This window comes from Delphinus delphis, chromosome 3 (assembly GCF_949987515.2).
Source record: "Delphinus delphis chromosome 3, mDelDel1.2, whole genome shotgun sequence".
NCBI lineage: Eukaryota > Metazoa > Chordata > Mammalia > Artiodactyla > Delphinidae > Delphinus > Delphinus delphis.
In genome coordinates this window covers 89,740,791-89,760,914 of record NC_082685.1, presented here as the reverse complement: position 1 = coordinate 89,760,914, position 20,124 = coordinate 89,740,791, and the positions used below count along the sequence as shown (strand labels likewise).

The following is a 20,124-nucleotide window of genomic DNA, read 5'->3' as shown; positions in this document are numbered from 1 at the left end:
TTTAAAATTTGGAGGAGCATCAAAAACTTGGTGTGACAGGCTTATTTATTTTATTTTTTGGGGGGGTACGTGGGCCTCTCACTGTTGTGGCCTCTCCCGTTGCGGAGCACAGGCTCCGGACGCGCAGGGCTCAGTGGCCATGACTCACGGGCCCAGCTGCTACGCGGCATGTGGGATCTTCCCGGACCGGGGCATGAACCCGTGTCCCCTGCATCGGCAGGTGGACTCTCAACCACTGCGCCACCAGGGAAGCCCGACAGGCTTATTTTTAAAGTCAGGTTTATTGAAGTATTATTTATATACAGTAAAATTCACCCTTTTAAGGTGTATAGTTTGATGATTTTTGACAAATGTAGCCATTTGTGTAGTGTCAATGTGTAGAATATTTTCATCCCCCCCCACAAAATTCCCTTGTGCTCCTTTGTTGTATGCCCTCTCCTCCCAGCCTCAGCCCTTGGCAGCCATCGATTGATTTCTGTCCCAGCAGTTTTACCTTTAACAGAATGTCATATAAATGGAATCACAGAGTATATAACATTTCTGTCTGCTTCTTTCACTTAGTGTAATCCTGGTTTGTTCCTTTTCATTGCTGAGTGGTATTCCATTTTATTCATGAACCACAGTCTCTTTGTCCGTTACCCCTGTTGGTGGATGTTTGGATTGTTTCCAGGTTTTTTTGTGGTTATGAATGAAACTGTCATAAACATTCATGTTCAGGTCTTTGTGTGAACATATATTTTCATGTTTCTTAGGTAAATACCTACAGGTAAGGTGGGTGGGGTTGTTTAATAAGCATTTATTTAACTTTATAAGAAATTGCCCAACTGTGATCCAAAGTGGCTGTACCTGACAGAGGCTTCTAAGAAGCTAAAATAACTGTAACTATACCAAAGTATGTGCAGATGAAGAAGCCCAATTCTCATTCAGTGCATAAATTTATTTATATTTTATATCCAGTTTTAACAAGTTTGATTAGCAGATGTTTTTTAAGCACAGCAGTGGATTAGAAACAGTAAATTAGAAGGCCTTAGGGATAGGTTGTTAGCAGTTGGAAGCAGCCAAAAACGATACTCACTAATGTGACTATAATTACTGATTAAGGAAAAGAAGGCAGGAACTTACAGGAGTGAAATTCTTCTATCTGTTAAGTTCTATGTCTATAAGACAAGTTCCCAAACATGTCTGCATATTAGAAGCACTTGCGGTATGTTTTAAACATGTCAGAGCCCAGGCTACGCCCCAGATGATTTAAATCACAGATCAGGGATAGAGCACAGACATCAGTATTTATTGAAGCTCCTTGGATGTGTCAGTGTGTAGACAGCTTTGGGAACCATGTGCTAGAGGCAGAGCATGATGACATTGAAGGAGAACTGGACTTGAAGCCAGGAGACCTGGAACTGCACACCTGGCCCTGGGTAGGCCCTTGCCTTCACGGCTTACATGTCCTCTTCTCTGTAATTGGATGTTCCGGGAAAGTGAACTCCTAGATGACTCTGGCACTAAAACTAAATAGATCTAGATATCACTGGACTGATAATGGTCATGCTTAGGAAGGACTCCATTTCCCAAGGAATGACTCTGTTCTGAATGGTTCGTTTCAGGTACCTCTTGAAAAAGATTTTGTTCACATGATATTTTTGTTCTGTATATTTAGACAGTTACATTACATCTGTTTTGTCTTAAATTTTGTTGCTATGTGTTGCTAAAAACAGTTCAAGCATACTGGAGCAGTTTTTTGATTACTGAGGGTGACTTTTTTTGATAAGCCTGATTAAAAAAAAACACTCCCAGAATGCAGTACTTCTCAAAATAATTCTTTGTATAGTAGTTGTGAAACTTATCAGCTATTTTCAGAGCTGGTCTAAGGAGCTGAGGCATCTAGGTTATATTTTCAAAATGTTGCTCCTGGTGCCAAATGTATAGGAAGTTTGGCCTCTTGGAGGGTGTTCAGAGCTGAGTAGATTCCATGGTCACATTCTTTTGAACGTGCTGGTCTTGATGCATCAGGTTCCCCTACATGTGTGTTGTGGTTTGGACTTTTTGCTTTAGTTTCAGCTAAACTTCACAATTGCATGCTGTACCCAATGTTTTAAAAATGTACACTGTGTACATTTTCCTGGTAAATATTGAAGTGTTTGCTTGTTTAGCGTTGTCTAGTTTTGAGTCCTCATATATTTCAAAGAAACAGAGTGGTGCCTGTGAACATTGCCAGGTCTTCCGTATGCTGTATAAATATACTTGAGTGCCACTGTTGCTGATTGGATTGTGAGGGAATTTGATATTGAAGACCCTTAGGTGTCATTTAAAAAAATTACAGTTGTTTCTGGTACTTGTTTATGAAACTCAGTTATAAAAGCAGTGTTCAACTACAAGTTGACTTTTTTATGCTTGTTGCATTTTCTGTTCTAGACTCTATTCCACAGAATATTGCTGCTTCTGGTATCATATTTTCTGTTTCCAGTTTTTATTTTTGCTTTAAACTGCATATGAAAGGCATTAATGGAAACAGTAAGGGTCTCTGTTGTTGGTCTCCAATTTGTAGTGCTCTGTGGTGCAGAAGTTAGCAGTGGGCCTTGATTTCTCGGTTCACATTTATTCTTAAGGATGCAGTGGGCGTGGTACCTGTTGCATATATACCTGCAATATTTACAGAGAGTGCTTTGTAATTGTTTATCTTGGCAGTATGTTTTTTTGATACAAGTTTTATTTTAGAATATAAAACAAAATGCTTAGTCATGAATGTTGTTAAAAATAACAAACCCATAAGCAGAGTTTTCATGGTAAAATACAAAGAATATACTGCTAACACAGGCTACATCCAATGTAGTCACGATAGCCGAGTTCCCTGATGAATGCCTTTAATAAGAAATTTTGCAGTGAAAATTATTGGACATTCATATATGCTGACTTTGAGACCTTTCGGTCTTTATTGTCTTTCACGTCACCCCCATTTTTTTAGAGAGTACTTCCCCCTCTTCAGATGGGACAGTACCTACACTACTGCTGCCCATTAAAAAGATAAGTAAACGTTGATTGTGTAACTGCTCTCAGGATCTTGCTCCAATATTTAAATCTACTCAGGAAATTTTCGGCAATTTAATAGCATAAAAAGTTTTGTTTTCGGTCACATTGAGGAGTGGAAGGTTATGCTGCTTAGTCAGCACTCTACCGAGCTAAAAATAAAATATTTACTTGCCAATCAGCCAGCTTCCACATAGCTTTCTTAGTGCCACACAGTAGATGTTCTTTAGAAAGGCAAAATATAAGTAAAAAGGATCATTTTTTTAAATCTGTGCAATTTGCTGAGTCCTGTTTGCACCATTCATATTCCTACATGAGTGTCAAGATCTGAAGATGTTCTTGTATATAGGACAGTATGCTACACAGACCATGAAAGCACCTCAAAGAACTGTTAGTTTTGAGAATATGCAATCGTTTGGAACAGGAGTACTGATGTTTTATAACTAAAAACTGCAGTTTTCCAGCCCTTAGAATTACTCATCAGAGGTTCAGCAGGTAGCAGCTGTTATGTGTGTAATATCTAAAATGAGCTTTTTCATGTTCCAGTACAGCAGGACCCTCATTCAGAAGTGTTACATAGAGCATTGATCCTTAGTTCCTAGGTTAAAAATTTTTGTTAGAGGATATTAGAAATGCTTATTTCTTTAACTTTCTGGTTAAGTAGTGTTTTCTACAGGGAGTGTGTTGTTTACATTAGTAAAGTGTAGTAGGTGTCTTACATATGGTAAGTTTTCTTAAAGTATGGTAGGCTGCTTGGTTGACATTTCCATAGTTCTTAAACTACATTTTCTGCTGAACAATCTAGGTTAAATCATTGTCTATCAGGTTAGATGTCTGAAGAGCCTGTTGGATAGTTTTGCCCAAGCCAGGTGATATTTTTTATGGTGTTTTGGCTGCTGGAAACTTAACCAGTCATAGTTACTCATCTAACAGAAGTGTCTTTTTCTTGTCACACCAAATCTTGACCTTTATACATTGTCTCACTCACTTTCTTCACTTTTCTAATTTTCTAGGTACTATTTTTAAGCTGGTATATAATTTCTTTTTCTCTCAAACCTTTGTATCCTGCCATTCATTATCCTCAACCCCTAGAGCTTCTAAGTATTCCTCTTGGTCTGCCTTGATGGAGCAGGATTGACTTAGTGAGGGAGCAAACTTTTGATGATTGCATTGACCAGAGAAGCCTGTGCCCACTCTTCTTTACTGTGACTTTGCACGCTGTTAGCTCGCTTAGCAATTTTTATACTAAGGGGCAAATAAGATGACTTCCAGCTTAGCCTCTTTTTGAATTATCACCCAATTCAGAATGGGTGAAGTGTGAATTCATGAATTTTAGGAAGTTTATAATATACCAGGGAATGCAGTAAGGTGACTGGTGGAAATCCATGGACTGTCATGGACTGCCAGATTTGGAAGAAACCTAGACTGGTTTGTCACTTAATGTGGACTGATGGCTTGAGTGTCACCACCTAGGTAACTCCCCTTGGGTGGTCCCCATCTCCTCCACAGCCCTGATTATTTAGGTTTCACTGACCCTCCTCTCCTTCTCTTTCAGAATGAAGTATCAGAGAAACACTTCCCGCCTGTAGCTGCCTGTCAGGTTAGGTATGTTGGAGGCCTTGGATCTGTCCTCTTGTGCTCTTTCTGGACTGCAGAATTAGTGGGAAAGGAAGGATTAATTTGTCATTTGGCTTAGAGTAAACATTTGTTTGTTCAGCATAAAATCTGATGAGGTTTCATATGGCCCTCTAAAGTTTATTAGATGAGAAATCTTCAGGTTTTTGCATGCATATCAAAGTATGCATGGTAGTCACCTCCTATTCCCATCCTCTCAACAGAGAAATAAATTACACAATTAAATATAAATTTATTTTTACATTAATAAAATAGAATAAAACCAATTAATTTAAAGCTAGAAGTGTTGAGGGACGAAGGTATTTTGGTTAAATTAAAATTGGAAATAGTCTAAGATTTAGAGTAAAAAGTAAGTAATAAGCAAAACTATATGGATCACTTTGACATTTACTTTACCTCAGGAATCATTCTTTTTTTTTTTTTTTTTTTTTTTTTTTTTTGCCGTATGCAGGCCTCTCACTGTTGTGGCCTCTCCCGTTGCAGAGCACAGGCTCCGGGCGCGCAGGCTCAGCGGCCATGGCTCACAGGCCCAGCCGCTCCGCGGCATGTGGGATCCTCCCGGACTAGGGCACGAACCCACATCCCCTGCATTGGCAGGCGGACTCTCAACCACTGCGCCACCAGGGAAGCCCTCAGGAATCATTCTTGATATTAGTTTTCAGTTGTACTAGAGATGTGTTGACCATAGTGAGGACAGGATGGCATCTGGTAACTTCTTCATAGTCTTGGTTTATTTATTTTCTAATGAAGGAAAAGAAAATACAGCATGCAAATGAAGGAATAAGGTTGGGACTTTTTTTTTTAGCTTTCTGATTGCTTAGATTTTGATTGAATACCCAAATTTTAGAAAATGATTCAATTAGGAAAAGGTTATTTGTTTTACAAAGGGATTTGTGAGAGTTATTTAATATAATAGCCTAATTCAGTAAATATTTAATCTTAAAATCACATATTTGGACATGTTATTAGTTGACATCGTTTTAATTAGTGATCTGAGACATTTAAAGCTGTGCTACCTACTTCTAATTGAAGATCAAGTAGAGGTAAAGTTTATCAGAAGTGACATTGTCACTCAGTTTCCCTTGGATTTTATTTTCCAAAATTCCATCTGCAAGTTCCTAGGAACCTGGCCATTGTCTGTGGTACTTCTGGTTGCTGGGGTTTTCCAAATATGTAACGTGATCATTGTGATGAATAATATTAGTATTCGTTGTGAATTGTTCTGCCATTTACCAGACTATTCAAAAGTGCACTGTCTTAGGTGTTGCAGAATAAAATAACTGTTAAATCTGTGGTATATTTTAGGATTAAATAGTCAAATAACATTTGATTTTTATATATGTTTAATATTAAAAATGGCCTGATTTACTGGATTTAGGATTAACTTTTAAACTACAAAATGGTTTTCTTTAAATAATTGATTGGAGATATGGAATAAAGAACATTTACAAGGTTTGTGGGAACCTTCCTTTAAGACTCCTCCATACCTTAAAAATTTTTTTAGGTCTAAATTGGATTCTTTGGAGAAATTGATCAGCTTTTATCTTTTATTGTATGCCCCTTAAACACAGTTGAAGAGTTAATTTTTTTTTTAATTAAAAAAATTTTTTTTACATCTTTATTGGAGTTTTATTGCTTTACAGTGGTGTGTCAGTTTCTGCTTTATAACAAAGTGAATCAGTTATACATATACATATGTTCCCATATCTCTTCCCTCTTGTGTCTCCCTCTCTCCCACCCTCCCTATCCCACCCCTCCAGGCGGTCACAAAGCACTGAGCTAATCTCCCTGTGCTATGCGGCAGCTTCCCACTAGCTATCTACCTTACGTTTGATAGTGTATATATGTCCATGCCTCTCTCTCGCTTTGTCACAGCTTACCCTTCCCGCTCCCCATATCCTCAAGTCCATTCTCTAGTAGGTCTGTATTCCTGTCTTACCCCTTGGTTCTTCATGACATTTTTTTTTTCTTAAATTCCATATATATGTGTTAGCATATGGTATTCGTCTTTCTCTTTCTGACTTACTTCACTCTGTATGACAGACTCTAGGTCTATCCACCTCATTACAAATAGGTCAATTTCGTTTCTTTTTATGGCTGAGTAATATTCCATTGTATATATGTGCCACATATTCTTTATCCATTCATCCGACGATGGACACTTAGGTTGTTTCCATCTCCGGGCTATTGTAAATAGAGCTGCAATGAACATTTTGGTACATGACTCTTTTTGAATTATGGTTTTCTCAGGGTATATGCCCAGTAGTGGGATTGCTGGGTCATATGGTAGTTCTATTTGTAGTTTTCTAAGGAACCTCCATACTGTTCTCCGCAGTGGCTGTATCAATTTACATTCCCATCAACAGTGCAAGAGGGTTGCCTTTTCTCCACACCCTCTCCAGCATTTATTGTTTCTAGATTTTTTGATGATGGCCATTCTGACCGGTGTGACATGATATCTCATTGTAGTTTTGATTTGCATTTCTCTAATGATTAATGAAGTTGAGCATTCTTTCATGTGTTTGTTGGCAGTCTCTATATCTTCTTTGAAAAAATGTCTATTTAGGTCTTCTGCCTATTTTTGGATTGGGTTGTTTGTTTTTTTATTATTGAGCTGCATGAGCTGCTTATAAATTTTGGAGATTAATCCTTTGTCAGTTGCTTCATTTGCAAATATTTTCTCCCATTCTGAGTGTTGTCTTTTGGTCTTGTTTATGGTTTCCTTTGCTGTGCTGAAGAGTTAATTTTAAAGTTAATTTTTATGTTGGAAATGTTTTGTGGATTCTTGTGAAATTGTGTATGATTATTTTTATTTGCTTCATTATGTTGAGCTCTGTATTGGATTTGCTTAATAATCGCATCAAGGAATAAACTGTGTGTGATTGAAAGGAGCGCTGCATTTAGAGAAGTATTGCTGTTGTTTTCTGTTAACGCTTCTCCATATGAACCTTTCAGTAGTCTTTCAGACTTTAATTTAACCTGCCTTTGAGTTCTTGAAGGCAGAGAAGTAGTAGTCATTTCATGCTTGCTGTGGAACATTTAATAGACATAGATAAAAATCTGTCAGATGTACATTGGTTGTTTTTCCGGCCGGTGTTACTTCTTGCTCCCTGAGCCTTCTCAAACCACCCAGCTTGGCCCGAGGCTCTGATCGTTACACTCTTCTAATCTGAGTCTGTCTGCTTTTAGGAGTGTGCAGACTGGTGCCTAAAATGGAAGTAGATGTTAATGGAGAGTCCAGAAGTACCCTGACCACCCTGCCCTTGCCCGTGGCCGAGGTGAGCTCCCCGGGAAAGGCAGAGGTGGAGAAGCCCCGCTGTTCCAGCACTCCGTGCTCGCCGATGCGCCGGACTGTGTCAGGCTACCAGATCCTCCACATGGACTCTAACTATTTGGTTGGCTTCACGACTGGTGAGGAACTCCTGAAGTTAGCCCAGAAGTGCACAGGAGGTGAAGAGAGTAAGGGAGAAGCTGTGCCTTCCTTGCGCTCCAAACAGCTGGATGCAGGACTTGCCCGTTCCTCTCGTTTGTATAAAACCAGAAGTAGGTACTACCAGCCGTACGAGATTCCAGCTGTCAATGGCAGGAGGCGAAGGCGGATGCCCAGCTCAGGAGACAAGTGCACTAAATCTTTACCTTATGAACCTTATAAGGCCCTCCATGGGCCTCTGCCTCTCTGTCTTCTTAAAGGTAAGAGGGCTCACTCCAAATCTCTGGACTACCTCAATCTAGATAAAATGAACATCAAGGAGCCAGCTGACACAGAAGTGCTACAGTACCAGCTTCAACACCTGACCCTCAGAGGGGACCGTGTGTTTGCTAGGAATAATACATGAGTGACTTGCAGAGGATGTAAACCAGTTTAGGTCAGCCTACACTTGGCTAGAAAATTCCACTGTTGTACTCTGTACAGGACTCTTTACATTATAGATGGTTAAATCAGCTAAGTGTTCCTGGAACATAAAAATTGGATCAAATTTTGAATACAGGAATGAAATCACAGGTACTTGAGGTGAAATCATTCTAGAGCACGCAACTGCAAGGAAAACAGAATGTTGACCATTAGTTTGTATCGCTTTTTAGCTGGGAAAAAAAGGCTTTGGTACAGTAATATCGTCTTTAAAATTCTGATACTCAAATTGGAAATGTTATCTGCTTGGTTGTTGCTGACTTGGTATGATTCATTAGAAATTTATATCTTAAGTACTCAAGTACTTCTTTAATCTCTGTACTTTACTATAAAATATATGTAATGATTTGTTTTATGAAATTTAGAACTTGAAGATTGCTAAATTGGACCACGTTTTATTTTTAAATATTGAGTTTAAATATTTTATAACTGGTTTTGCACTGAAAAAAATTAACATTTCAAATTGACAAGAGAATAATCTTTCGTCACTTGCTTCAATAATATTATTGAGCAGTGAATTTTTTATTTCCGCATGGAAAGTTATTGATCTCTATGGCTGTAAAATATTTCTTTATAGCGTTATTAAAGTGTGTCTTAATAAAATTAAATTTGGGATACAAAGTATTTATTTTACAATGGGTGGGGGGAAACTTTACAGGAAAGTTTCCAATATGAAGTTTTCATAAGTTGAAAAAGTTTCCTTAGTGCTTATTTTCTAATTTAAAATTCATCTGGAACTTTAAAATGGAAAGGATTCTTTAAATTGTGGATTATAGGCATAATACTGATTGCATCTGAATGTTCTGTAAGTGAATGGAACTCTAATAGAGGAACTCATGATTTCTACTCTCAAATGCTTAAACTAAGTATGAAGTGATACCATTCAGCATGGCATCGGGTCATTTCAGTTTTAGTTCTGTGCAGCACAGGCACTCATTGAAATTCCACTTTCTAGGATTAGTGCAGGAGCCTAAAGTGCTTCTACAGTTTTAATGGGTTAATCCTGGATTACTTAACAATTTATGTCAATTGCACTGGTTTAATTTGTTGCTAAAGAAATAATGCCCTGGCTTTAGTAACAAATACAGCTCAACTATTCTTGAACATATTTTGAAAAAAAAAAAAAATGTATGTAATGTACCTTTTGTAAAAGTTTCTATTTCTTTTTTTCTTTTTTGACTCTTGAAGGTGCAATTTATTACTGAATTGGCATTTCTGGCAGCATAGACCTCCTTATTTTAAATTTTATTTTGGGGGCTGTGAGTTTCTAAGGTGTTAGCAATCTTGCTTATAAAATAAGAACACCTTTTAATTAAATGAGTAGGTCATTCCTGGTGCAGGTGTGACTTTTCTTTGGCCAGAATGAATGACAAACTATTTAGAGCAGAATAAGTATTAGAAAACCCTAGGAACTCTCAATCAACGTTGATTATACTTCCACTGAGGCAAATCATGTGAAAGAGCCTCAGGGAAGTTGGCCCATATCTTACTGAGTTGATCAGATTTCTTGGTGGGCTGGAAATTTTCAGCTATTTTACATTTTAAAGTAAATTGCACCTTTGTAACATATTGTATTGACGAATGATCACTAAGATTAACTATATCTATACAGTCATTAGTTTGACAAGAAATAGAATCCTGTCAGATGCCAAAGAGTTGGGATTTTTACGTTTAATGATTAAACACCATTATTTATTGATGACTTACCCTGTGGAACTGTATTATTTCTAACTATGAAATAAAAGGGTGATATAAACACACATTGTTGTGTTGTGCTTTAACGAGGTCCATCATCAACAGGCCAGTTACTGTTCAAGGATTCACCAAAGCAGTTATTTTTAGATTCCATTTTTGTTAAAGAAAATAAAATAATAATTTTGCATTTAGTGCTCGTTCACATTTCAAGGTGAAGAATGTATTCATGGCAATGGTATGTGTTGAGTCACACAACTGTGTGACTGTGAGATCTGTCTCTGCCCATGCGCCTACATAATTTCTTAAGCTAAATAAAAATATGTAGCTATTCCATTTTGTTTTTAAAGACAGGTGTGAAACTCTGCAGCAAAAGTGAGGGGGGCGGTTAAAAGTTTGAGATATATTTTCTATTATGTGATTAGTAAATATATATAATTTAAAGTTTGGTTTCCTAGAAAGAAAGTTTCGAAACTCAGGGTCAGTGGTTTTCAGAATGTGTTGGCAGAGCCCCTTCACTAGCTCAGTCTTGCTTTCCCTACACTTGGTGCTTATGCTCCAGTAGTAGGTAGTGGTATCCTATCAAGAAAAAAGGTTAGGGAGGATCTCTAAGCTGGGGGGGAAAAAAATCACATTTTCTTTAGCCTTTTAATATGGTTTCTATTTTTAAATTCTTTTCCCCTCCATTTTCATTCAATTTGATATTCTGTGCTAAACAGGGCATACATTTGGCCGTCATATACTTGCTGACATTATCTTAAAATACATTGCAGTATCATATAACTTTAATTCTTTAATTCTTAATTCTTAATTCTTTAATTCTTAGGCTCAGCTGCTGCATTAAAGTAGCAGTAGAGTTCAGTCCTTGCCTCAGTCTCAGGTGAGCTTCTTTTGCTCCTCGACTTTTGCTGCATTCGTACTTCTGGTTCCAGGGCTCCCAGCGTCGGCAGTCAGGGAAGAAAAGACTCTATGGGGATGGATTAAAATGTAAACCTGTTCAGATCCCCATGTCTTCCTGCCTCTGGCTCAGCTAGGCTACTGTTGAGACCCATTGAGTCCTCTCCATCGCCCCTTGTGCCCTTTAATGCCCAAGTGTGGCGCGCTGTGTCTTTTCCTTCCCTGAGATGTTTATTTAAATGATTTCAATATTTGAGGTGTGGGAGCTTTTAGAAGATTCTAAGTGAACTTTTAAAGGCAAATCGGCCTTTCACTGAAGAAAATATTACTTGAGATCTTGGGAAAAGCAACCTATGTTTACTAATTTTCTCATTCTTACATACTTTTGTCTTGGAAGGGCTTTTATTCCATTATAGCCGTTAACATTTTTTTAAGGGAACTTTGAAATGACTGTGGCCTAAGTGGTTTGTTCTCAGTCATGGAAGGGAGAAGACAAGTCTGTCAAGCATAAATGGCGTAAATGCTCTAGAAGAGTTGGAGTGGAGAGAGAGCAAGGATGTACGTCACTGTAATGCAGAGAGGACAGCAAGTCTTAAGTAGAATTGCCTTTTTACACAATGGAATTGGATTAGGGTAGTGGAAATTGATGAGGAAGATTGCCTTGGAAATATAATAAATATGATTATAAAGCTAGAAGTGGAGGTTGTCAGCCCTTAAGGATGCACATTCTACTTTGTAGTGTGCTTTAGAATTATGAAATGGTTCTTCTGATACATTACGTTAGAAAAAATTCAGGATTTTTCTGGCTGATGAGAACACTACTAGAAAGAAATCAAAATAAGAATGGGTTTGATACGTTATTTTGAGTTTGCTGGGCTCACAGGTCACTTCTTTAGTTGGGGGGAAAATGTTGAATTTGTATTCTTGCCACGGTAAAATGACTTTGTGTAGGTTTTGTTAAATTATTTCAGAGGAAAGATCTGAAACCAGATCTCCTACATGTTGTCACCCCGATCTTGGGGTTGTCTTTGATGTACAGATTTATCGGAGAACACAGGATGAGAAAAGGGAACTCTTTAAACAGAAGAACGCAACATCTACTGGAATGAAAGACTTGCTGCACAGACAGTGGAATCCTTAAGTGATCCTGGCTGGGGTTGCTTCTGGAATAAAGAGCTTCGATGCTTTTGCTTTTGTGGAAAAGTTTAACGGCACTTTAAAAGTTGCTACCGAATGCTCTTGAGAAAGGGTTCTTACTGTGTGCCGGTGCAAAGAGGGAGGGGAACACTGGGTCCATGATGTTGACCTTTAAGTCTAATTCACCGGGAAGAGTATTCTTCACCAAACTTTTACGTAAAAGGCTTATATGTGGAAATATATATTTGGAAGACCTTGAACCCTCTGTGCCTGGTCTAATGCTTCAGTTAGGGAAAGGAACTTAAGCAGTAAGAAGTTCTTGAACTTAGTGAAATTCAGATTTTGGCTCAGGGTTTAGAGTGGAGGTGGCAAATACTGAGCATGCATCCCACCATGCTCCCTACCTGTGCATGTGGCAGACATCACTAATCCATTATTAGTATCAGTGTACATTCTCTCTCTGAGTCCATATGTGACCTTATTATCTTTCTTAACCCAGCACTTTAGGCAGCTGCTAGTGAATTGATCAACATTACAGTGAAGATAAAACCTGTTTGCCCACCACACCCTCTGCAGTGGGTTATAGTGTGAATTTAAAAATGGTCTGAACGTTTTTTGAGGAGGCCATTCTGGGCCCAGTCTTCTAACCAGAGAACAGAGGAGAATTCAGAAGGTGCCTACTGAGAATATGCAGGCATTCTGGGGACAAAAGAGCTTAAGATGGATTTCACCTTCAAGGACATGCCTGTTATTGGGAGAGGTAGGGCAAGGTAGCATAAGATGTATGCCAAGTGAGTGTTTTGTAGAATAAATATTAATTTAAGAGAGGAGCTTAAATCCTACGGGACTGAAATCTGAGAAGGAACTTATTCATTTTTCTGTCGGTAGCTTGGCCTATATACTGAATGTGCTCACTTAACATTGCTGTCTGTGTAGAAAGTGAAAAAAAGTGACTTGATGGGGAAGTTTGGGGAGATGAAAAATATGGGGAAGGCAAAATCTTAAAATAATTGAATCTGAGAAGGGTCAGGGCATGCCAGTAACGTTCAGTGGTTACCTCCACCTTTCTTCTAGGTGGCCTGCTAAGATGGACTGACCCACTTTCTAGAAGAGAAGAGTTAAGGTGGTGGGGTAGTTAAAGAACTGAAATATTGGAGTTGGGGACAGGGGAGGTGAGACCTATGAGAGAATAAATGGATATTTTAGTGATTTGTTTTCTCTTGCATTGCCCTTTATCCTGGGGTTGGGGGGGGGCGGTGACTGAGAGGTTTGCTTTAATTATTTAGGGTCTGAAGTACATTTAAAAATGTGTATTCTTGATGTAGTTTGTGTAAGAAATGAAACTACTATATGGTAAGTGTTTTGCTCAAGAAGTTTCCTAATACAGATTGTTTTTGAAATGACCACCTGGAACCCTGCATTTTTGGTAGATTTCTGTATTTTACTTTCTAATGTTTATAAAGTTTGAGTTTTGTTATTCTTATGTTTCACATATATGTTTAGTGACATGCTCATCTAATGAGAAATTGATGCAGTTATGGGGGAAATGTTTAAGGGATTAGGTATTTATAGGAGTGAATACTGTTTTCTGGCAGGCCACATAAGGTAATCCACTCATAGTTCAGAAAGATATTCTCTAAACGTGACAGACTGACTCTTTTTTTAAGGGCAAGAGCACACATTACATTTGGTATAACATTGCCTAACTACTTTTTTTTCCACCAGAGATTCATTTCTTAAATGCTTGCTAGATCAAGCCTTCAAAGTAAATAGGTGGGATTGTGTATTTTTCCTTCAGATTTTCTTTAAAATTTTCCTTTTTTTTTTTTTATTTTTTGAGGAACCTTTTGACTAGAGATGCCAGAGAATAAACAATTGAAAACATGACTTTCCCCACTGGGCCGGGTTACTCTGTTTAGAAATTATAGGAAATGCTGCAGATGATAATGGTTCCTAATTTGTGAATAGAAAAGTTGTAAGAGCTATCTCATTTGTGTTAGGCTAGACTTGTGGTGCGACTAGTAATGAGAGAGGGTTCCTTTGTATATTGACAACCAGACATAGTGATCTTATAAGGCTACAAAGAGAATGTTCAAAGAACTATGATGGATTTTATATAAGGTGTATAAAAGCAAACAAATCCTTGTTTGAAATAGAACCATTGAGACGATCTATTATAACTTATCTGTAGGAATTAGTGCTCCTTCAGATTCATGATTCAACCTTTATTTCTTCATCCACCAAATATTTGTTGTGATGTATTATGTGCCAGGCACAGGAATAAGTGATGGGAATACAAGGTGAGTAAACACAGAAGCCATAGTCAAGAACAAATAGTTGCATTTTAAAATGAGTGGTTCTAATTAAATACAGATTTAAGATTTTTTTGAGCACACAGATGAGAAAGTTCCTAATTCTAGCTTACGTGTGGGGAAAGCTTCACTAGGGAAGCCATGCTTGGGTGTGGAGAGTGAAGAGAAATCTGCCAGGTGGGTAGGAGAGGTGAGGACTTCCCAGGCAGAAGAGAATGCCTGAATGGACAGCAGTCATGTATCTTTTTAAAAATCTCCAGCAAAGGAAATCATGCTGAATCACAACTGTAGTTTAACCCATGTTCTCTGGTGAAGAACTTAGCAGTGAAATTTCCAATCATGGTTCTTAAACTGGCAAACAACATTTTACAGTTAGCATTTCTCCTAATTCAACCAATTTTTTACTGTAAAGTAGCTTCTCCAGGCTCATGGACCCTCTCATCTTTTTTTGACTTTGGCAGCCCGGAGGCTTCATAGATATTAGCTGCATCTGTGCCTGGACGAGGAATAAGCATTTTGGTACCAAGTAGCCAGTTTCAGGCCCTGTTTGGGAACATAGCTGGAAACTCTGTGTCCTGAGTGGAAGTCCAAGATGCTCCTACTGCACAATCAGCCTGGTAAGAAGAGTGGGTAGGGAATCTAGCTGGCTTTCTCTCTCCTGCTCTTATTCTTCAGTGCAAAACAGAATGAATGCCCTGCTCTGCAAGCTCCAGAACTTATCCTTAATAAATTCTCTTTTAAGGGAATTCCCTGTCAGCCCAGTGGTTAGGACTCTGCACTTTCATTGTTGAGGGTGCAGGCTCAATCCCTGATCAAGGAACTAAGATCCCACAAGCTGTGCGGCCAAAAATAAATAAATAAAAACAAATTTAAAAAAATTGTCTTTTAAGATTAAAGGATGTTGTTTTGGGAAACAATACTCACAGCTCTAAGGTTTTGGGCAACTGCATCAGTAGAAACGTACCCGCTGTAACCACTCCCAGAAATCTCTCCTGCACGTGTCTTTCTAGGACTTAAAAGTACTGTTTGCTGAAGGAGAGGGGAAGAGAAGCAGGTGGAAATGTCTGGGAGCGGTTATTTTTTTTAACCTAAAGAATTTTTAATAGTTAACAGCTTAGTTCTCAGTTCCCCTCTCTTTGCTTTAAGGAGCCAGCTGTAAACAAAGAAAATACTAAACAGTTAAAATGCTTGGCCCTTCACATAATGTCCTGTAATTGTGATCATCTTGATTTTGTGGTTTTAAAGATACCCACCCTGGCTCTACCACTTATTTGCAGGATGTGGTTGATCATGAACCTTAATTTCATTTTTTTAAATAAAATTGGAAGAATAATTTTTACTTTATAGTTGAGAATATAGTGAGAATTAGATATAATACATGTAATATAAAATGCCTGTCACCTAGTAGTTGCTGAGTAAAGTGCAGCCATAGGCAGTAATAAAATGTCTTTGAAACCCTGATTTGCCGTATCTTCATTCACCCCACAACTGCTTTAAAAAGGTTCTATATAGTGATATAAAAGCACTACATTTAAATTCAAGGTTTTTGGATAAAATATTGCAAAATCTCAAACGTGTGTGTGAGTGTAAGTTATGGGTGAATATATGTTGCCCCTCACATGCAATTAATAAAGTAAATTTGTGTTTTCTGAACTGTGAACATCCCAAGCAGTGCAAACATGATCCACCTGGGTGAGGGAAGAAAATATTAGACTGCTTTTAAAATATTTTAAATTTTATCCTTAAAACCTTTTTATTTGTTGTATACCTCATGTATGTAGTTTTCCAGTATAATAGTAAATGCATGAAATAGATGAATAAGTATACATTATATTGGAAATATCAACTCAGTTTTTTTAAACTTTTTTTTTTAACTCATGACCATGAGTTTGAAAATCGCTGAATAGCCACATCCATTATATCCTGAAAATTCTTCTTGTTGAGGTCAAAATATTTTCTTAGAATTTTATCTTATTAAATGAACATGGCCTTGAGATTTAGGAAGATTAAAACATAAGAACCATTTAAAAATATTTGTGGACAGTTTTATTTTGATTCTTATTCTACATTTTTTTGCTAGTAATTTTCTATCCAGTGCAGTAAGTTCCTCAATTTCTTGGATTTGCTTTCTAGTTCCTAATTTGAGGTCTTGATACAATTTGGGAAAGAAAAGATAGTAGAAGAGAACCCACCTGTCTTGATAGGTTTCTGAAGTTTGTGAACCTTTTCCTGTGCACATGTTATATTTTTGGTTAGGGACTTCTGAACCATGTGGTGAAATATTCGCTGAACATCCTACTTTCAGAATCCATTATTAGTGCCTCGAGTGAGATCGTGTTCTTGGTGATGGCTGTTTAGTCATGTCTTTTAAGAGCATGATACTGCTTTGCCCTGCAGAACTTTCGACTTCTCATCCCACAGTTCTTTCAGGCAGCCATCTCTGATAATTTGAAGAGCTTTTTTTAAAGAAGATTGGCAGAATTCCTAATCTCATTCTTTGGCGTGTGACACCCTTACAGAATATGTCTCCCCAGTGGTCGATTTCTCTTCTGCTGACAGCTAAATTATTCATATGATTAGTGTCCTATCCTACCCTGAAAAAAAAAAAAAAAGAGTAGAGTCAGAGACTGTGTTCTGATACATTTTGTTGTCAGGAACTTTGGCAACAATGACAGAAAGTGTCTAGAAGATGACTTCTTCCTCCCACTCGTCTCCCTCTCCAACTCCTTGCCCTCTTTCCCCTGTTGCTGCTGCAACTTCTAAGAGCCAGAGTTGACCCCCACCCTCTCTATGCCCAGGCTGCTCCAGCTCAAGGCATGGAGTTAGGTGTGGTCCATAGCGCTTCCTCCAGGTAACCTACACTATTCTCTCCATCTTTACCACCGTCCTGCTCTCATCAAACTATACAGTATAACGTACCCCAGAAACAACTACAGTCATCACCCCCTCAGCCACGGTTTCCCTTCCCGCATTTTCAGTTACCCGAGGTCAACTGAGGTCCGAAAATAATATTTTTATTATTATTTTTATTGGAGTAAAATTGCTTTACGATGTTGTGTTAGTTTCTGCTGTACAATGAAGTGAATCAGCTATGTGTATACATATATCCCCATATCCCCTCCCTCTTGCATCTCCCTCCCACCCTCCCTATCCCACCCATCTAGGTCGTCACAGAGCACTGAGCTGAGTTCCCTGTGCTATACAGCAGGTTCCCACTAGCTATCTGTTTTACACATGGTAGTGTATTTATCTCAAACCTAGTCTCCCAAGTTCATCCCACCCTCCCCTCCCCACCGTGTCCTCATGTCCATTCTTTATGTCTACGCCTCTGTTCCTGCTTTACAAGTAGGTTCATCTGTACCATTTTTCTAGATTCCACATATATGCGTTAATATATGATATTTGTTTTTCTCTTTCTGGCTTACTTCACTCTGTATGACAGACTCTAGGTCCATCCACATCTCTTCCAATGACCCGATGTCGTTCCTTTTTATGGCCAAGTAATATTCCATTGTTTATATGTGCTACGTCTTCTTTATCCATTCATCTGTCGATGGACATTTGGGTTGCTTCCATGTCCTGGCTATTGTAAATAGTGCTGCAATGAACATTGGGGTACATGTGTCCTTTTGAATTATGGTTTTCTTAGGGTATATGCCCAGTAGTGGGATTGCTGCATCATATGGTAGTTCTATTTTTAGTTTTTTAAGGAACCTCCATACTGTTCTCCATAGTGGCTGTAACAATTTACATTCCCACCAAGAGTGCAAGAGGGTTCCCTTTTCTCCACACCCTCTCCAGCATTTATTGTTTGTAGACTTTTTGATGATGGCCATTCTTACTGGTGTGAAGTTATATGAGATCCAAAAATATTAAATGGAAAATTCCAGAAATAATTCATATGTTTAAGATTGCACAGCTATTCTGAGTAGCGTGATGAAATCTCATGCTGTCTAGATCTGACGTACCCGTTAGTTGCTCAGCCGCCATCTTGGTTACTGGATCGACTGTGGACGTATCACTGTGTTCAGGTAATTTATTTTACTTCATAATGGTCCCAAAGTGGAAAAGTAGCAGTGCTGGCAATTCAGATATACCAAAGAGAGGCCATAAAGTGCTTCCTTTAAGTGAAAAGGTGAAAGTTCTCAATAAAGGAAAAAAATCATATGCTCAGTTGCTAAGGTCTACAGCAAGAATGAATCTTCTATTCGTGAAATTGTAAGGAGAAAGAAACTTGCTGGTTTTGCTGTCACACCTCACACTGCAAAAGTTATGGTCACAGTTGCGTGATAAGTGCTTAGTTAAGATGGAAAGGCATTAAATTTGTACAATAAGATATTTTGAGAGGGAGACCCCATTCACATAACTTTTGTTACGTATATTGTTATAATTGCTCTGTTTTATTATTAGTTGTTATTGGTAATCTCTTTTTATGCCTAGTTTGTAAATTAAACTTTATCATAGGTATGTATGTATAGGAAAAAATATAGTACATATAGGATCCGGTACTATCGAAGTTTTCAGGCATCCACTGGTGATCTTGAAACGTATGCTGCGGATAAGCGGGACTACTGTATTTGCTACAGTTAACTTTGCTACAGTTAGCTACAGCCCAGTTAACTTCCTGTAAAGCATACACGTTACTTTTACTTAATAAGAAAGGAGATCCATTTTCATTGTTTCTTTACTCTCCTTATAATGAAGAAAATGTTTGCGTGTACCATAACCTGCATATTTACATCTCTCCATTAGACTTGCTTGGCTGTCATCCCAATGCCTGTTCCTGTTTCTAGTGTGTATTTCTGTTTTTAGGGTTGTTTTAGTTTGCCTACGGTAAGCTGAGAACCCAGAGGGGAAATTTTCAGTTATTTCTGCTGGAGTTTTCCTGAGTTGCTAACAATGCCCTTATTTGTCATCTAGCCACTGTGCAAACTGACTTTGACGAGGATTGCTGAGACTTCAGCTTGTCTTAATTTTTCGTATAGAAGTATCTTAGCCATCTTTGGATCTTTTCCCCAAAAATCTCTTATGACTGGTGCAGCTTACTTTTTCATACTTTCTGATGTAAAAGCAAATTTGTCTTTTTTATGCACAACTGTAGAATTGTTCATTCTGTGGCAAAGACTCAAAATGATATCAATTTTTACCTTTGAGGCTTGGTGATATATCTGAAAAATGGACAGACTGGCAAAAAAATTAAAAATAAAATTTTATTTGGTTGCAAATGGAAAAGGCAAAATAGCCTGTTTAGCTTAAATCTGCATTCACTATTCCTCTGTAGCTGCTAGTTTTAATAAAAAACAGCTGAAGCAATGGAAAATGGGGGTGGAGGAGGGCTCTGTTGAGTGTGTGATTGGACCTTTTAGAAATTACAGAGATTCTCAAAACATTTTGTACCTAAAGGCTTTTAGTATTCCATTCATACAAATTTAGACACACAATCAGAGTTTATAACAACCCTCTGTGTAGTTGGTTCTTCCATGAAAACTTTGTGCTAACACGCCTCTTTATGTGGGC

General features: G+C 38.0%; 1 protein-coding gene across 8 annotated transcripts in view; it reads left to right on the top strand.

Annotated features, from left to right (window-relative positions):
* MACIR (macrophage immunometabolism regulator) overlaps nucleotides 1-20,124 on the top strand; it is a 192,870-nt gene that overhangs the window by 7,891 nt on the left and 164,855 nt on the right. For 3 of the 8 annotated variants that reach the window (XM_060009060.1, XM_060009063.1, XM_060009062.2), the window contains exons 3-4: nucleotides 4,580-4,629; nucleotides 7,849-10,323. In XM_060009060.1, coding sequence (XP_059865043.1) covers nucleotides 7,872-8,495 — 624 coding nt within the window. In that variant the 5' untranslated portion in view covers nucleotides 4,580-4,629; nucleotides 7,849-7,871 and the 3' untranslated portion in view covers nucleotides 8,496-10,323. Of the gene's footprint in view, nucleotides 1-4,579; nucleotides 4,630-7,848; nucleotides 10,324-15,068; nucleotides 15,664-20,124 lie in introns of those variants that run through there. The other 5 variants (XR_011246421.1, XR_011246422.1, XM_060009065.1 and 2 more) reach the window with 3 other exon arrangements.